General features: G+C 48.4%; 1 protein-coding gene across 3 annotated transcripts in view; it reads left to right on the plus strand.

Moving 5' to 3' along the window:
* Nucleotides 1-14,279, plus strand: part of LOC135249304 (protein Niban 1-like) — a 16,945-nt gene extending 2,666 nt beyond the window's left edge. Inside the window, exons 2-16 of one of the 3 annotated variants that reach the window (XM_064324818.1) lie at nucleotides 498-565; nucleotides 990-1,077; nucleotides 2,539-2,672; nucleotides 3,463-3,588; nucleotides 3,999-4,113; nucleotides 4,704-4,865; nucleotides 5,827-5,942; nucleotides 6,218-6,316; nucleotides 6,461-6,623; nucleotides 8,553-8,731; nucleotides 9,560-9,727; nucleotides 10,836-10,952; nucleotides 11,701-11,799; nucleotides 12,099-12,210; nucleotides 12,677-14,279. In XM_064324818.1, the coding sequence (XP_064180888.1) occupies nucleotides 1,023-1,077; nucleotides 2,539-2,672; nucleotides 3,463-3,588; nucleotides 3,999-4,113; nucleotides 4,704-4,865; nucleotides 5,827-5,942; nucleotides 6,218-6,316; nucleotides 6,461-6,623; nucleotides 8,553-8,731; nucleotides 9,560-9,727; nucleotides 10,836-10,952; nucleotides 11,701-11,799; nucleotides 12,099-12,210; nucleotides 12,677-12,789 (1,758 nt within the window). In that variant the 5' untranslated portion in view covers nucleotides 498-565; nucleotides 990-1,022 and the 3' untranslated portion in view covers nucleotides 12,790-14,279. The remainder of the gene's footprint in view (nucleotides 1-497; nucleotides 566-989; nucleotides 1,078-2,538; nucleotides 2,673-3,462; nucleotides 3,589-3,998; nucleotides 4,114-4,703; nucleotides 4,866-5,826; nucleotides 5,943-6,217; nucleotides 6,317-6,460; nucleotides 6,624-8,552; nucleotides 8,732-9,559; nucleotides 9,728-10,835; nucleotides 10,953-11,700; nucleotides 11,800-12,098; nucleotides 12,211-12,676) is intronic. The other 2 variants (XM_064324820.1, XM_064324819.1) reach the window with 2 other exon arrangements.
* The last annotated feature ends 351 nt before the right edge of the window (nucleotides 14,280-14,630 follow it).

Below are 14,630 nucleotides of genomic sequence, written 5' to 3' on the forward strand. Positions count from 1 at the left end.
AAACAATCACAATTTGCATCGAGACTTAGTGAGAAGAAATATCCGTTATTCCCAAAACACCAGATAGGAAACCAGACCATGTAGGAAAATTCTTAAAGGTTACAGACCATTTGACAAAATAATATCTATTTCCAGTAATATTCAAAACAATATTCTTCCTTCATCAGATTTTGGTTAGTTGCATGTGGGGGTGAAAACTCTCAAGGATCTCCAGAAGTTTGAGGGTTTGAGGAGACAGGGAGTTTGGTGTGTAAGGAAGAGTGAGACGGGACTGAGTGAAGAGAAAACAGAGAGAAGGAGGAGGAGGAAAGTTGTTGTTGGTGTTGAATGGCCACATGTAAACACCAGCCGGTTCCACCAGCACACTGTCTTACCGGGACAACTGCACTGCCAGTTCGACGGGAAAGGTAGGGAGGTGGGGGGGGGGGGGGGGGGGGGGGGGGGGGGGCACCCACGCAGCCTTGTGTACGAACACTGAATTTATACTCTGACTCCAGCTCATTACTCACAGCGCAGAGAGGACACCTCGGAGAGAGAGCCTCACGCATGCCGTTCCCTCTGACTGGTGAGTCTCTCTGTTTCCTGGGCAACGTTAAACCCCCCCACTCCCACAAAAAAAGGGGGGGTTGTTCGTCTGTCTAACTGTCTTTCTGTCTGTCCCGAGGTTGGATCATCAGACTCTGACTGACAGACAGAGAGAGAGTGAGAGAGACGCACAGAGAGAAACTATTATTAGTAGCATTACTATTGTAATTGCTACTAATAATACTAGAATACGCTTCATGCTTATATTTGAATCTTTATATTTATTGTTGCTGTAATTAGCTTCATCATTGTTATTATGAATACAACTGATCATTGCGCTTTGGAAATATGTTTTTCGAAATATTTTTTGGCAAAAAATCATTTTGAAATTGAAATTGAATTTGAATTCGACAGAGAGACTGAATGTTTTTCTGTTTCTTCCCGTTCTTTTCACCTTCGAAAAGTGAGACCAGAGGGAGAGAGAGAGAGATAGAGAGATGGGAGGACTTCAGACCAGTCACCTGGGTCCAGCACAACGCAAGAACCTGGCTGGTATGAACAGACCTGCTCTGTAAACTCCTTCTCTCCTTCCCTCTCTCTCTTCTGCTCTCCCCCTCTTCTCTCTCTCTTTCTCTCTTAGCTGCCCTTCCATCTATTATATATTCCTTTACATTTCTGATCCTACACTCTGTTCCCGTCGCTCTTTCTCCCCTCATCCCTCTCATCCTCTCCACTCTCTCTCTTTCTTGCCACTCATCTTTTCTCTCCTCTCTTTCCCTGGATTTTTTCTCAGCCCAGTCTCTCTCTCCCTCCCTTTTTTCTTCTCTATCGCGCTCCCTACACTCCCCCTTCAGTTCCTTGATATCTCTCTCTCTCTCTCTCCCCCTCTTTCTCTCTTTCTTTCAGGGCCTTGTTCTCTCTCTCCATTTTTCTCTCTTTCACTCAGTGCTTTGCTCTCTCTCTTCTCCCCATATTGCTTTTTCTTGCTCTTTCATCAACCCCAATCACTCACTCCCCTTTACTTTTCTTGCTCTCTCTCTCTCACTCTATTGAGGTGTTAGAAGTGAGAAACAGAGAGAGAGGAGGTGTGGACAGGTGTGTTTACCCAACACACTGATGATGGTGATGATGATGATTATGATGATGATGATGATGACAGCTTCCTCCTCCTCCTTCTTCTCTCTCTCTCTCTCTCTCTCTCTCTCTGTGAAACATTTAACATTATTTAACAATACGACATTTAGCAAGCACTCTTTTCCAGAGCTACGAGCATTAGTGTGTACATACAGCTTTAGGCACAATTGTAGCTGTTATCACATAAATCTACTGAAAGAGGGTTCAAGAGGGATATGGAGAATGTGGTGCTTTAAGTAGCAGTAGGCTGGTAATGTCTATGGTAAATGCTCAGAGATCAGAAGCCCATATTAAGTGTGTACCTCTGCGTGTGTGTGTGTGTGTGTGTCTGTGTCTGTGTGTGTCTGTGTGTGTGAGTGCCTGTGTGTGTGTGTCTGCGTGCGTTTATGCGCGTGTGTGTGTGTGTGTGTGTGTGTGTGTGTGCGTGTATGTGTGTGTGCGCATGTGCGCGTGCTGGCCTGCGTGTGTGTGTGTGTGTGTGTGTGTATGCGTATATGTGTGTTTGTGTGTGTGTATGTGAGTGTGTATATGTGTGCGTGTGTGTGTGTGTGTGTGTCTGCGTGTGTGTGTGTATGTGTGTGTGTCTGTGTGCGTGTGTGTGTGTGTGTGTGTGTCTGTGTGTGTGAGTGCCTGTGTGTGTGTGTCTGCGTGTGTTTATGTGCATGTGTGTGTGTGTGTGTGTGTGTGTCTGTGGGTGTGTGTGCGTGTGTGTGCGTGTGTGTGTGTGTGTGTGTGCATGCGTGTATATGTGTTTGTGCGTGTGTGTGTGTATGTGTGTGTGTGTGTGTGTGCGTATGTGTGTATGTGTGTGTGTGTGTGTGTGTGTGTGTCTGTGGGTGTGTGTGTGTGTGTGGGTGTGTGTGTGTGTGCTTTCTGAAGGACACACAGCGGCAGTGCTGAAGGAGTTCTCCTCCCACTTTGGCCGGCAGCTCGGCGCTGCTATCCTGGAGCGGGCACAGGAAGAGGCGGGGCTTAGGGAGACACCGGGCACGCCTGCAGTGCTGCTCCAACAAGTAAGACGACCACTTCCTGTGAGTCACTCTGGCATGGACACATGAGAAATCCACTTCCTGTGAGTTACTCTGCTATGGACGCATGAGAAATCCACTTCCTGTGAGTTACTCTGCTATGGACACATGAGAGATCCACTTCCTGTGAGTCACTCTGGCATGGACACATAAGAGGTCCACTTCCTGTAGAGGACTTCCGGATGAACGTTAAGCAGACAACATTAAGTAGAGTGCATAAACACTTCCTGCACAGCTCTGCTACTTTGACACCTGGGGCGCGTTCCAACTACTTATTTCCATGTCTCCTTTCCTAGTGTGTAATTGACGTGGCTTCGAACTGAGGCTTGAAAGAGCAAGGACATTCCATTTTCCTTACACACGTTTCCTCGTTTTATCCATCCCCACGTCCTATCCTTGCTCTCTTTCCTTGCGTGTTCCGATGGGTGGAGCTAGGAGCCAGGAAAGGAATCAAGGAGATAAAATAAGCGAATGGAATGCGCCAACGTTAACAACACGCGATTCCAAGCGTCAATTTTACACATTTTTGACCTGTTTGGCCTTCCGTACTTGGAAAGGATGCAAGGAAAGGAAGCAAGAAGGAAAGAAAATAAGTGGTCGTAGCGCACCCTTACTCTTGGTGATCCATGTCCTCCACGATCTCCACTTCCTGTGAATCGCTTGTGCGTAGATGCATAAGAGATCTACTTCCTGCAGAGCCACAGTCAGAGGAACTGGACGTGACGCATTTTTTTTTTTTTGAAGTCACGTTCCCTTGTTTTCCCCTTTGTCCCAGGACCCAGTGGCAGGGGGGGAGGTCATGCTAGAGGGAACATTGCTGCAGTATCTGGATGGCAAGTGGAGGAAGCGCCACCTACAGGTCACTAGGAGCTTCACAATGGAGAGCCGTGACTCCAAAGAGGTGCAGAATATGTGGGGTGGAGACATGGAAACAGACACTCCATGCTGTGTGTGTGTGTGTGTGTGTGTGTGTGTGGGAGTGTGTGTGTCTGATTACGTGAGTTTGGGATAAGCTGCGTGTGTATTTCTGCACTTCCATCTGTGTTTTTTAGTGCACATTTGGGTGGGTGTCCATGTTATAATTTGTATTTATGTTGTCTGTTACAGAAATGTAGTCAAGTTCAGTACAGGTGTACAGGTCTATATATCTAGGATGGTGTATGTTACAGGTGTTGTGTTGGTTAAATGTGTGTATTCAGGTTTGTGTATGTGTACAGGTGTGCATTCAAGTTTGTGTGTGTGTGTGTGTGTGTGTTGTGTGTATGGTGTGGGTGTGTGTGTGTGTGTGTGTGTGTATGGTGTGTGTTACAGGTGTTTGGTGGAGGCTGGGAGTGCCACACGGATTTTACTCTCACTGGCTGCCAGATTTGCACCACCGTACAGCAACACCGCCATCTAGTGGAGGACGCATGTCGACACATCTCAGGTTGGTCAGGAAGCTCCGCTGCAGTGTCGGTTTGTCTTTCAGCTCTGATCTGTTTCAGGACATAAGAGTGAAAAAAAGTTTGATTTTAAGAACAGGCCATTCAGCACGCCTATGTTTTCTGTTTTTTATCCAGTTTTTCCTGTTCTATTATACCCTGTTTTTTCTTTCTGTCTTTCTCCCACTGTCAAGCACTTTGGCCTGCCACTTGTTACATGAAATGAGCTAGCTAAATAATGGTAAATATTAGTAGTAGTAGTAGTAGTAGTAGTAAAAGTACTACTAGTAGTAACAGTAGTAGTAGTAGGAGTAGTAATAATGTTTACAGTCAGATCTGTTTTGTGTTTGGTTCAAATGTGCTTAGATTAAATTGAGATGGGTCCTCGTTGTCAGAGAGATCATAATTAAAGCAAGTGACATTTCCTTCAAATAAAATAAAGACTGTTCAAAAATAACTAGAAATGTAAATGCATGTGTGTGTGTGTGTGTGTGTGCGTGCATGCATGCGTGCGTGCGTGTGTGCGTGTGTGTGTGTGTGTGTGTGTGTGAATGTGTTTCCATCTCTTTTGTGCCATTGGCCTGGAATATCACAGTAAGACCAAGGGGGAAGATGCCATTTTGGGACTGCCCCACAGAGTTCCCCATATTCATTCAGCACCAGTACAGCGCCCCCCTGTGTTTGTGCGTGGAATCGCGGGAGGCGCAGCGACTGTGGGCTCGGCTCCTGCAGAGGGCCGTGCAGCACCAGAGCACAGGTGAGAGAGAGAGGGATATCACCCTCGTCACGTGACTGCAGTGTGACCACATCATTGGCTGAAATTCTCTGAAACACTCTGAACAGTGGAATTTTCCTTCAACAAGACCAGGTCAAAACCTAGTATATGGGTGGACCTAACACGTGATCCGGCCAACCGTTGGTGTAACTTCATCACTCACTCACTCAGTCACTCACTCACTCAGTCACAGACATTCGCGTTTGTAGGGCTGGCCCCACCATTGCGGTCCAGCCAAAAATAGGCAGGGAGAAATTTGGCTGCGTCCGAATCAGCCGCAACGTGGTCGTTCACTTCCTGAAAAGTATTACATTACATTACATTATAGGCATTTAGCAGACGCTCTTATCCAGAGCAACGTACAACAAGTGCATTGGTTCATGATGTAGAGTATGTTTCTCGAATATACACAGAAAACCTCTAGAAATACACAAATCTTCCCGGTACACTACATTTAGAGAAAATTTGCCTACTGAACAAGTTTCTCAGCCAGTGTATTCAACATTCCTACTCAACAGTTGGGAAGTGTGCTGATTCGGACACAGCCCTCCACTGCGCTTATCTTGGTCAAACATTGAGTAAATGTTTACTCAATGTTTGTACCCTTGCGCAAGGTACTTAACAGAAATTGCTTCAGTATATATCCAGCTGTATAAATGGATACAATGTAAAAATGCTATGTAAAAGTTGTGTCGCTCTGGATAAGAGCATCTGCTAAATGCCTGTAATGTAATGTAATGTAAATGCTTGGCGGAACATTCTAGAAACTTTGACTTTGTGTGGTTACTGTAAGAGCTCTCTCTGTCCATTGGGTAAGAGCTTGTGCTCAGTGGCTAAATGTGAATGTGGTGATAACTGGATAAATGAATGGCTGAAAGTATGGTGACAGTGGTGCTGTCTTGGTGGAAGTGCATGGGAGTGAGGGAGAATGGCCTTTTTGCAGTTCTCCAGAGAAAGAATTCCTTTGAGTCGAGAGTGTTTCTGGAGGCGGAGTTTTCCTTCAGGCAGGAGAGGGGCACCTATGAGCCAGGGGTCCTGGGGATGGGCAGCGAGGAAGAGGTGAGGGACAAGGGTCTCGTGTGTGTATGTGTGTGTGTGTGTGCATGCGCGTGTATATGTGTATTTGTGTGTGTGCGCTTGTCTGATGTGTGTGTGTGCCTGTAAATATGTTTGTGTCAGATGTATGTGTGTTTTTGTCTGATGTGTGTGTATGTGTGCTTGTGTCAGATGTGTGTATGTGCACTTGTCTGATGTGTGTGTGCACGTGCATGTGTGTGTGTACTTGTCTGATGTGTGTGTGTGTGTGTGAGTGTTATAATGTCACTCTTCCTCAGGTATTGTGCAGTCTGGTTATGGAGGAGATTCTGCCCTACCTGCAGCATCAAATCTTCCCCAGACTCATCCTCAGGAAGGGGACACTCACCTGGATTAAGGCAAGACCCCCCCCACCAAACACACACACACACACACACACACACACACACATACACACATACACCAAACACACACACACACGCACACACACACACTCATGCACACACACTCACACACACTCTGTCCCTTGTGCTTGTATCCAGCTGCTGGCTGAGGTTCACAGCCAGGTGTGTGCTCAGGTGAAGGCTGAGCTGAAGGATATGATGAACGAGCTGTCACAGCAGCGCCCCCTGCTGGAGAAGCTTGTGAGGTCAGACCTGCACCAGCTCACTGCCCTGCAGGATTGCATCGCCCACAGAATTACAGGTACAGCCACACTGAGGCAGACTCTAATGCGACTGAGCCACTCACATACAGGAACAGCCACACTGAGGCAGACACTAGTGCGACTGTACCACTCATATACAGGTACAGCCACACTGAGGCAGACACTAGTGCGACTGTACCGCTCATATACAAGTACAGCCACACTGAGGCAGACTCTAATGCGACTGTACCACTCACATACAGGAACAGCCACACTGAGGCAAACCCTAATGCGACTGATCCACTCACATACAGGAACAGCCACACTGAGGCAGACTCTAATGCGACTGAGCCACTCATATACAGGTACAGCCACACTGAGGCAGACTCTAATGCGACTGAACCGCTCACACACAGGAACAGCCACACTGAGGCACACTCTAATGCGACTGTACCACTCATATACAGGTACAGCCACACTGAGGAAGACCCTAATGCGACTGAGCCACTCACATACAGGAACAGCCACACTAAAGCACACTCTAATGCGACTGAGCCGCTCACATACAGGAACAGCCACACTGAGGCAGACTCTAATGCGACTGAGCCACTCACATCCAGGAACAGCCACACTGAGGCAGACTCTAATGCGACTGAGCCACTCACATACAGGAACAGCCACACTGAGGCAGACACTAGTGCGACTGAGCCACTCACATACAGGAACAGCCACACTGAGGCACACTCTAATGTGACTGAGCCACTCACATACAGGAACAGCCACACTGAGGCAGACACTAGTGCGACTGAGCCACTCACATACAGGAACAGCCACACTGAGGCAGACCCTAATGTGACTGAGCCGCTCACATACAGGAACAGCCACACTGAGGCAGACACTAGTGCGACTGTACCACTCATATACAGGTACAGCCACACTGAGGCAGACACTAGTGCGACTGTACCGCTCATATACAAGTACAGCCACACTGAGGCAGACTCTAATGCGACTGTACCACTCACATACAGGAACAGCCACACTGAGGCAAACCCTAATGCGACTGATCCACTCACATACAGGAACAGCCACACTGAGGCAGACTCTAATGCGACTGAGCCACTCATATACAGGTACAGCCACACTGAGGCAGACTCTAATGCGACTGAACCGCTCACACACAGGAACAGCCACACTGAGGCACACTCTAATGCGACTGTACCACTCATATACAGGTACAGCCACACTGAGGAAGACCCTAATGCGACTGAGCCACTCACATACAGGAACAGCCACACTAAAGCACACTCTAATGCGACTGAGCCGCTCACATACAGGAACAGCCACACTGAGGCAGACTCTAATGCGACTGAGCCGCTCACATCCAGGAACAGCCACACTGAGGCAGACTCTAATGCGACTGAGCCACTCACATACAGGAACAGCCACACTGAGGCAGACACTAGTGCGACTGAGCCACTCACATCCAGGAACAGCCACACTGAGGCAGACTCTAATGCGACTGAGCCACTCACATACAGGTACAGCCACACTGAGGCAGACACTAGTGTGACTGTACCACTCACATACAGGCACAGCCACACTGAGGCAGACCCTAATGCGACTGAGCCACTCACATACAGGTACAGCCACACTGAGGCAGACTCTAATGCGACTGAACCGCTCACATACCTGAACAGCCACACTGAGGCAGACTCTAATGCGACTGAACCGCTCACATCCAGGAACAGCCACACTGAGGCAGACACTAGTGCGACTGAGCCACTCACATACAGGAACAGCCACACTGAGGAAGACTCTAATGCGACTGAGCCACTCACATACAGGAACAGCCACGCTGAGGCAGACTTGTGGCAGTGCGGCTGAACCGAACGTCATTGTTCGCATCGCTCACTCGTGTTCTCTTACACTGTAAGCCACTGCGGATCAGAGGGGTCCGCAGAATGAATGCACCGCCTGTGCCTCCACAGAGGGCGTCTGTGCGGAGATCTCCCTCTGCCTGTCCCGCGCCGTCATCCCCCTGCTGGACCGCACCGTCCACGAGGTGGCCACGCCCGTCTGCGACGGGTTCGCTGCCGCCTGGCAACTCTTCCTGGAGACGTGCGACGACGTCACCGCCAAGGGCTGCTCCGGCCAATCGCTTCACGAGGTGGGCAGGGAGGGGGGCGGGCCCTTCTTTACGGGCGTGCGCTCACGTCGGCTGACATCACTGAGATGGGGGGAAAAAAAGGCGTTCCGACTCGAAAGAATTATTCCTCCACCTGGCGCCATGGCAAACCAGCAGGGCCACGAACAGCCAGTGGTCCCATTGCCCTGAGAGGAAGGCGACGGGTTCATCCCAATCACTTATTTTCACTCCTTGCGTCTCCTCCTCGCGTCCTTTCCTCGTTTCCTTAGCTCCAACCAATGGAGGACGAGGAGGAGATGCAAGGATGAGAGACAGGGACGAGACGAATCCAGGGAAACCTGTATTAGGCAAACGGAACATCCTCGCTCAGGCAAGCGTCAGTTTGAAGCCACATCAGTTACAGACGTGGCGGATGGGGAGAGGTGGATCCACAGGTGGATTATTTATGCGTCCCGTGTTCTGAAAAAAGACTTCCCCAAAGGCTGCCCTTGTGTATCCTGCCTCCCCCGAGACCCTCCTCGCTCCTCCAAGGAGCGTTTAACAGATCGGATGGGCGACCTCGATCGATTCCCAGGTCACGCGAGGACCGAGGAGGAAGAGCACGGATAAAATAAGTGATTGGAATGAGTCTGATCAGCCTGCAGGGATGACTATGTCTCATGGCTCATCAGCGACCCCTTCTGGTCAATTGAGAGCCTACGATTTGCTTGACTGAAAGCTGCATTTCTGTGAAATATCAGCATAAAAAACAGCTGAACGGGGGAGGGGGCATGTTTCTTACATTAAATCACATTACAATCAGTTTGTAATGTGAACAGAAATGGATTGTCTTTCTCGTTTTTTTTTTAGATACTGAGTCCTCTCGACAGCCTAGGCCCGGGCACAGCCAGGGCCTCGCGGTACCTCGCCATGCTGGAGCTGAGTGCAGGGGGGCGGGCTTGGCTGCAGGCGAGTTGGGGGATCCACCGAGACTTCTTCAGGCTTTTTGTCTACCAGGCCCAAAGCACGCTGCTGCAGGTGAGGGGGGTACCAGGATGCCTCTCTCTCTCTCTCTCTCTCTCTCTCACACACACACACACACACACACACTGCACCTGTATTTGTAGCTAAACACCATTAGTTGTGCTGACACTGAGCCATAATGCGCAGAATTTCACTCGCACTCATTTTCTCTCTCTCTGGTGGAAATTCCCGCTACCAGCCTGATAAATTAATGAATGAATGAATCATTGCATTTATTTATCATTTTTTTGAACACTCAAAGTGCTTTACATTGATGTGTGGGAACTCACCTCACCCACCACTAAAGTGTAGCACCCGCCTGGGTGATGCTTGGCAGCCATTTTGCGCCAGACACACATTACCAAAGTTGGAACCCAGCTGGATCCAGATGAGTACCATCTCGAATTTGAAGATGGACTGTTCGGCGATGGTCTGTGGCTGTTGTCTGTGTCAAGCTCGCCCACCAGCTGGACATGGTCTTGCCAGCATGGTTGCTATCTCAACCATCTTGTTTCTTGTTGCCAGCATGATTTACATACCAGCTTCAAAACCAGCTGCAGCCAGCTGTACCAGTTTAGAACTAGGCCGGAGCCCAGCTGGAATTTCCACCATGGCTCTCTCTCTATCTCTCTCTCTCTCTCTCTCTCTTTCCCTCCCTCCCGCTACCTCTGCTACTGAAATCCCCCCCCCGTCTCTTTCATTCCCACAGAAAAGTAATACCTCTGCGACTTGTACAACTGCTACTAAAATCCCCATCGCTTTCTCTTTCTCTGAATCCTCACCACTCGTATCTCTCTGTCTCTCTTCATCTCAAATTAAAATGAAAGTTTCTCTATTAGCAGAAAATCCACATGCAAATGTACGGTGTGTATATTTCCAATGCTGACAGAAATTCATTTGTATATTAATACAGATCTCTTCTATCACCCCTACTCTCTCTCTCTCTCTCTACCACCCCCCACCCTCCCTCTCTCACCCCTTCTCTCACTCCCTCTCACTCTGTCCCTCTCTCCCACCCTTTATCTCTCTCTACCTCTCACTCTGTTCCTCTCTCCCACCCCCCTCTCTCTCTCTCTCTCTCCCACCCTCCATCTTTCCCTCTCTCTCTCCCTCGCTTTCTCAGCTGATGGACAGAGCAGTGGCAATGTTCAGGCGTCTGCCCTCAGTGCAAATCCAATTTTGTACCGACCCCTCCCAGCTCAGCTCCGCCCTGCACCGGGTTCGAGACCAAGTGCTCGAGGTGTGTGTGTGTGTGTGTGTGTGTGTGTGTGTATGTGTGTGTATGCACGCACGGTATGTGTGTGTGTGGTGTGTGTGTGCACGCACGTGTATGTGTGTGCATGTGGGTGTGCGTGTATGTGTGTGTATGCGCGTGTGTGTGTGTGTGTGTGTGTGGTGCATGTGGGTGTGCGTGTATGTGTGTGTATGCGCATGTGTGTGTGCGTGTGGGTGTGCCTGTGTGTGTGTGTACGCGCGTGTGTGTGTGCATGTGGGTGTGCGTGTGTGTGTGTGTGTGTGCATGCACGTGTATGTGTGTGCATGTGGGTGTGCGTGTATGTGTGTGCATGCGCATGTGTGTGTGTGTGTTGTGTGTCCATTGTGGGTGGGGTGTGTGTGTGTGTGCGTGTGTGTGTGTGTGCGTGTGGGTATGCCTGTGTGTGTGTGCTCGCGTGTGTGTGTGCGTGTGGGTGTGTGTGTGTGTGTGTGTGTGTATAACCTTGTGGTGTATCTTGTCATCACCTTAATATCAGTGCTTAATATCAAATCTCTTGCTCTTGTTCTCTCTCGACATAGCTCTCTTTTTCTCTCTTTATTCCTTTATCCCTCTCCCCCTCCCCTGTCTCTCTCTCTATTTCTCTCACTCTATTCCTCTATCCCACTCTCCCACTCGCCCTCCCCCCGTCGCTCGCTCTACCTCTCTCACTGTATTCCTCTATCCCTCTCACTCTATTCCTCTATTACCCCCCTCTCCGTTTCTACCTCTGTAGCAGTTGGATCAGGACCTCAGGAGCATTCGGGCCCAGCTGGTTCTGGATTGTGTTCTCCAGCTCTCTCTTCCTGCACTAATCCAGAAGCTACAATGGCTGGTCAGTGTGTGTGTATCTGTGTGTGTGGGTGTGTGTGCATTTGTGTATGAGTGTGCCTGTGTGAGAGTGTGTGTGTGTGTGCGTGTGTGCGTTCATGTGTATGTGTGTGTGAATGTGTGTGTGTGTGTGTGTGTGTGTCACCCCTCACTGTCATATGCCTTGGAACAAGAGCTTTTTTTAACCTTTCAGAAGGAAATTCTGTTAGATGAACTAAGCAATGGAAGAGAAGAGGTAGAGACAGAAGGAAAGAGAAAACAAGTGTATATCTCATCTCCATGGTAACATGCCGTCGCCCACAGAGACCGGAGCACTATCAGCCCCGAGGGCACCCTGAATACGCCCCTTTCCTGCACCCAAACATCGTACACCACCGAGTGCTGAGGGCCAGCCTGACCAGAGAGATCCGAGCAGGTACACCAGGGGGCGCTGTTGGACAAACTTAGAGGAGATCTGTCATAGCCATTCATTCTGGTCTGTCCTCTATGAAATCACACATGTGGAAAAGGTGTTTCTTTCTGAGTGGCAAAAATATGGGTAACATTAGGCTTGCTTGCCTGTGTGTGTTGATATGTGGGTGTGTGTGTGTGTGTGTGTGCTTGTGTGTTGGTGTGTGTGTGTGTGTGTGTCTGTGTGCGCACTGGTGTGTGTGTGTGCGTGTACACTCTGGTGTGTGTGTGTGTGCTTGTGTGTTGGTGTGTGTGTGTGTACACTCTGGTGTGTTGGTGTGTTTGTGCGTGCTGGTGTGTGTGCTTGCGTATGTGTGAGTGTGTGTGTGCTGGTGCATGTGTGTGTCTGTTTGTGCGCTGGTGTATGTGCACACTGGTGTGTGTGTGTGTGTGTGTGTGTGTGTGTTTGTGTGCATTTCTCTCTGTTGCAGTGATTCGAGACTCCCTCCCCCAGGACTGCGTCTCTCTGTCACCTGAGGTCCACCTCCCCAGCTCGGAGCCCCCCGGTGGCCGCCTGAAGAACTGCACCCAGCTGCCTGACTAACTCGACCTCACCCCTGGCTCCAGTTCCAACTGAATGTCCCGGGCATGCGAGTCACAGCAGGAAATATTTAAGTGAAACTGTCTGTTACTTCAGCTTCGGGGTAATGTATCTCTGTGCTTCAAGGGTTGAAGTAGGGAGGGTAGTTATTTTGAATAACTTACCCCCTTTAGATACCATTTCCACAGATTAGTGGCCATTTTTAAAACAAACCAATATGTTCACCAGTATTCAGAACAAATTATTATTCCATATGAACATGTTTTGGACATTTTTCACAGAAAATTCTCAGGGAACTGTTTTCAGATTGTACCAGCAATATATCTACGTCTGGTTTCAGCAACTTGTAGAACTGCAGAGTGGTTTAACTGATCGTTGATACATAAATGCATTTTGATTGTACTTTTTTTTATTTTTTTTTTTAATAAGACTTTTATGTAAAAATAAAAATAAGTATGACGAAATGTGGGGAAATTAGTGAGGAAAAGGCCAGGCTATGAAGGCAGATTCTACACTAAAGCAGGCTTTCAAAAAACAAACATTTTCGTTTTGAGACCCCCCCAAAAAGGACGACCCTGTCTCTGAGGTACCTCTATAAACCAGTAATCAGGTGACACCTCAACCAGGCAGAAAGACTGACAGGCTGAAACTGCTAGTTAACCTTATATCGATATGGAGGTACTTATAAACCTGTGGTCCTCAATCATTGCTGCAACCATTGCCTCACAAATAAGAATATTTGACCACTATATCTACCCATCACAGCACCCTGACATTGTTTTATCTGAAAGCGCAAAATGTGTCATTTATGAAACATGGAAAGATGAACAAAAAATATATTTAAATAGTTATTTACTCCTTCCACAGTTTTTGAGAATCGCCAACTGAATAACATCGTGTGACTCAGTAGCTATGTATACAATGTCCCATTCGTTTCTACTGTAATGGTTACTTTGATATGTCTGCCTGGGTTCTTGCGGTCTTTGCGTCAAATGGTTTATAGACGTATTTCGTTGTCAGCTGTCTTGTAGCGTTTCATTAAGCGAACACGCACTCGAATCCATTGCCAAGTAGAAATAGTGAGAACTAAATAATAGTTACATGAACATTTAACCAAAAATTATGGAATTATGGAAGAAAGGTTTTTCTTCCCCCAGCTATGTAACGACGGTTCTGTAGAGATCGTCAAAGACTGTTACTTCTGAAATGCTTTCAGTAACGCTCATTTGAAAGTTCGAATTGGCAACAAATAGTGCAATTTAAACACCCAGTGGGGAGTTACGTGGCTCAGAAAAGAATGGCAAGTAACACGAACCACGGGTAATTTGCAGAGGATGTTTAGGCTCTGATGTTTGGTCTTCGGGAGGTGGGGAGAGACGGCATCATATTCTTGTTTTGGCGGTCTGTTGCGCTCGAGGGGGGTGGTATCATATTCTGGTTTTGACTGTCAGTTGCGTTGACAAAAACCTTTTAAAACAGGAACATTTTTTTTATTTCAAACACTTGGGAACGGAGATAAGGAAGTGTGAATCCGCGCGGTGCAAGTGACACGGGGGGAGGCACGAGATGGAGAACGAGGGCTAAGCAGAGCAACCGACATTCCCTCAGCGAAACTCCCCAAATGCTTCTAGGAGTTAGACAATGCTGCGTAACGAGAGTGGGCCATTGCCGCCCCCCGACGGGCACACACACACACACAAGTCACTGCAGTTTGAGTATTTTGGTCGGCCACGCAAAACCTCAAACCACCAGACTCTACTCAGGCCACCGTTCAGTCTGCTCTGTGTGTGTTTCCGCTAGTCTATGCGATTGATGCATTCGTAGTTTTTACGGGCTTGTTTTTG

Source organism: Anguilla rostrata, chromosome 2, assembly GCF_018555375.3.
Source record: "Anguilla rostrata isolate EN2019 chromosome 2, ASM1855537v3, whole genome shotgun sequence".
NCBI classification, from domain to species: domain Eukaryota; kingdom Metazoa; phylum Chordata; class Actinopteri; order Anguilliformes; family Anguillidae; genus Anguilla; species Anguilla rostrata.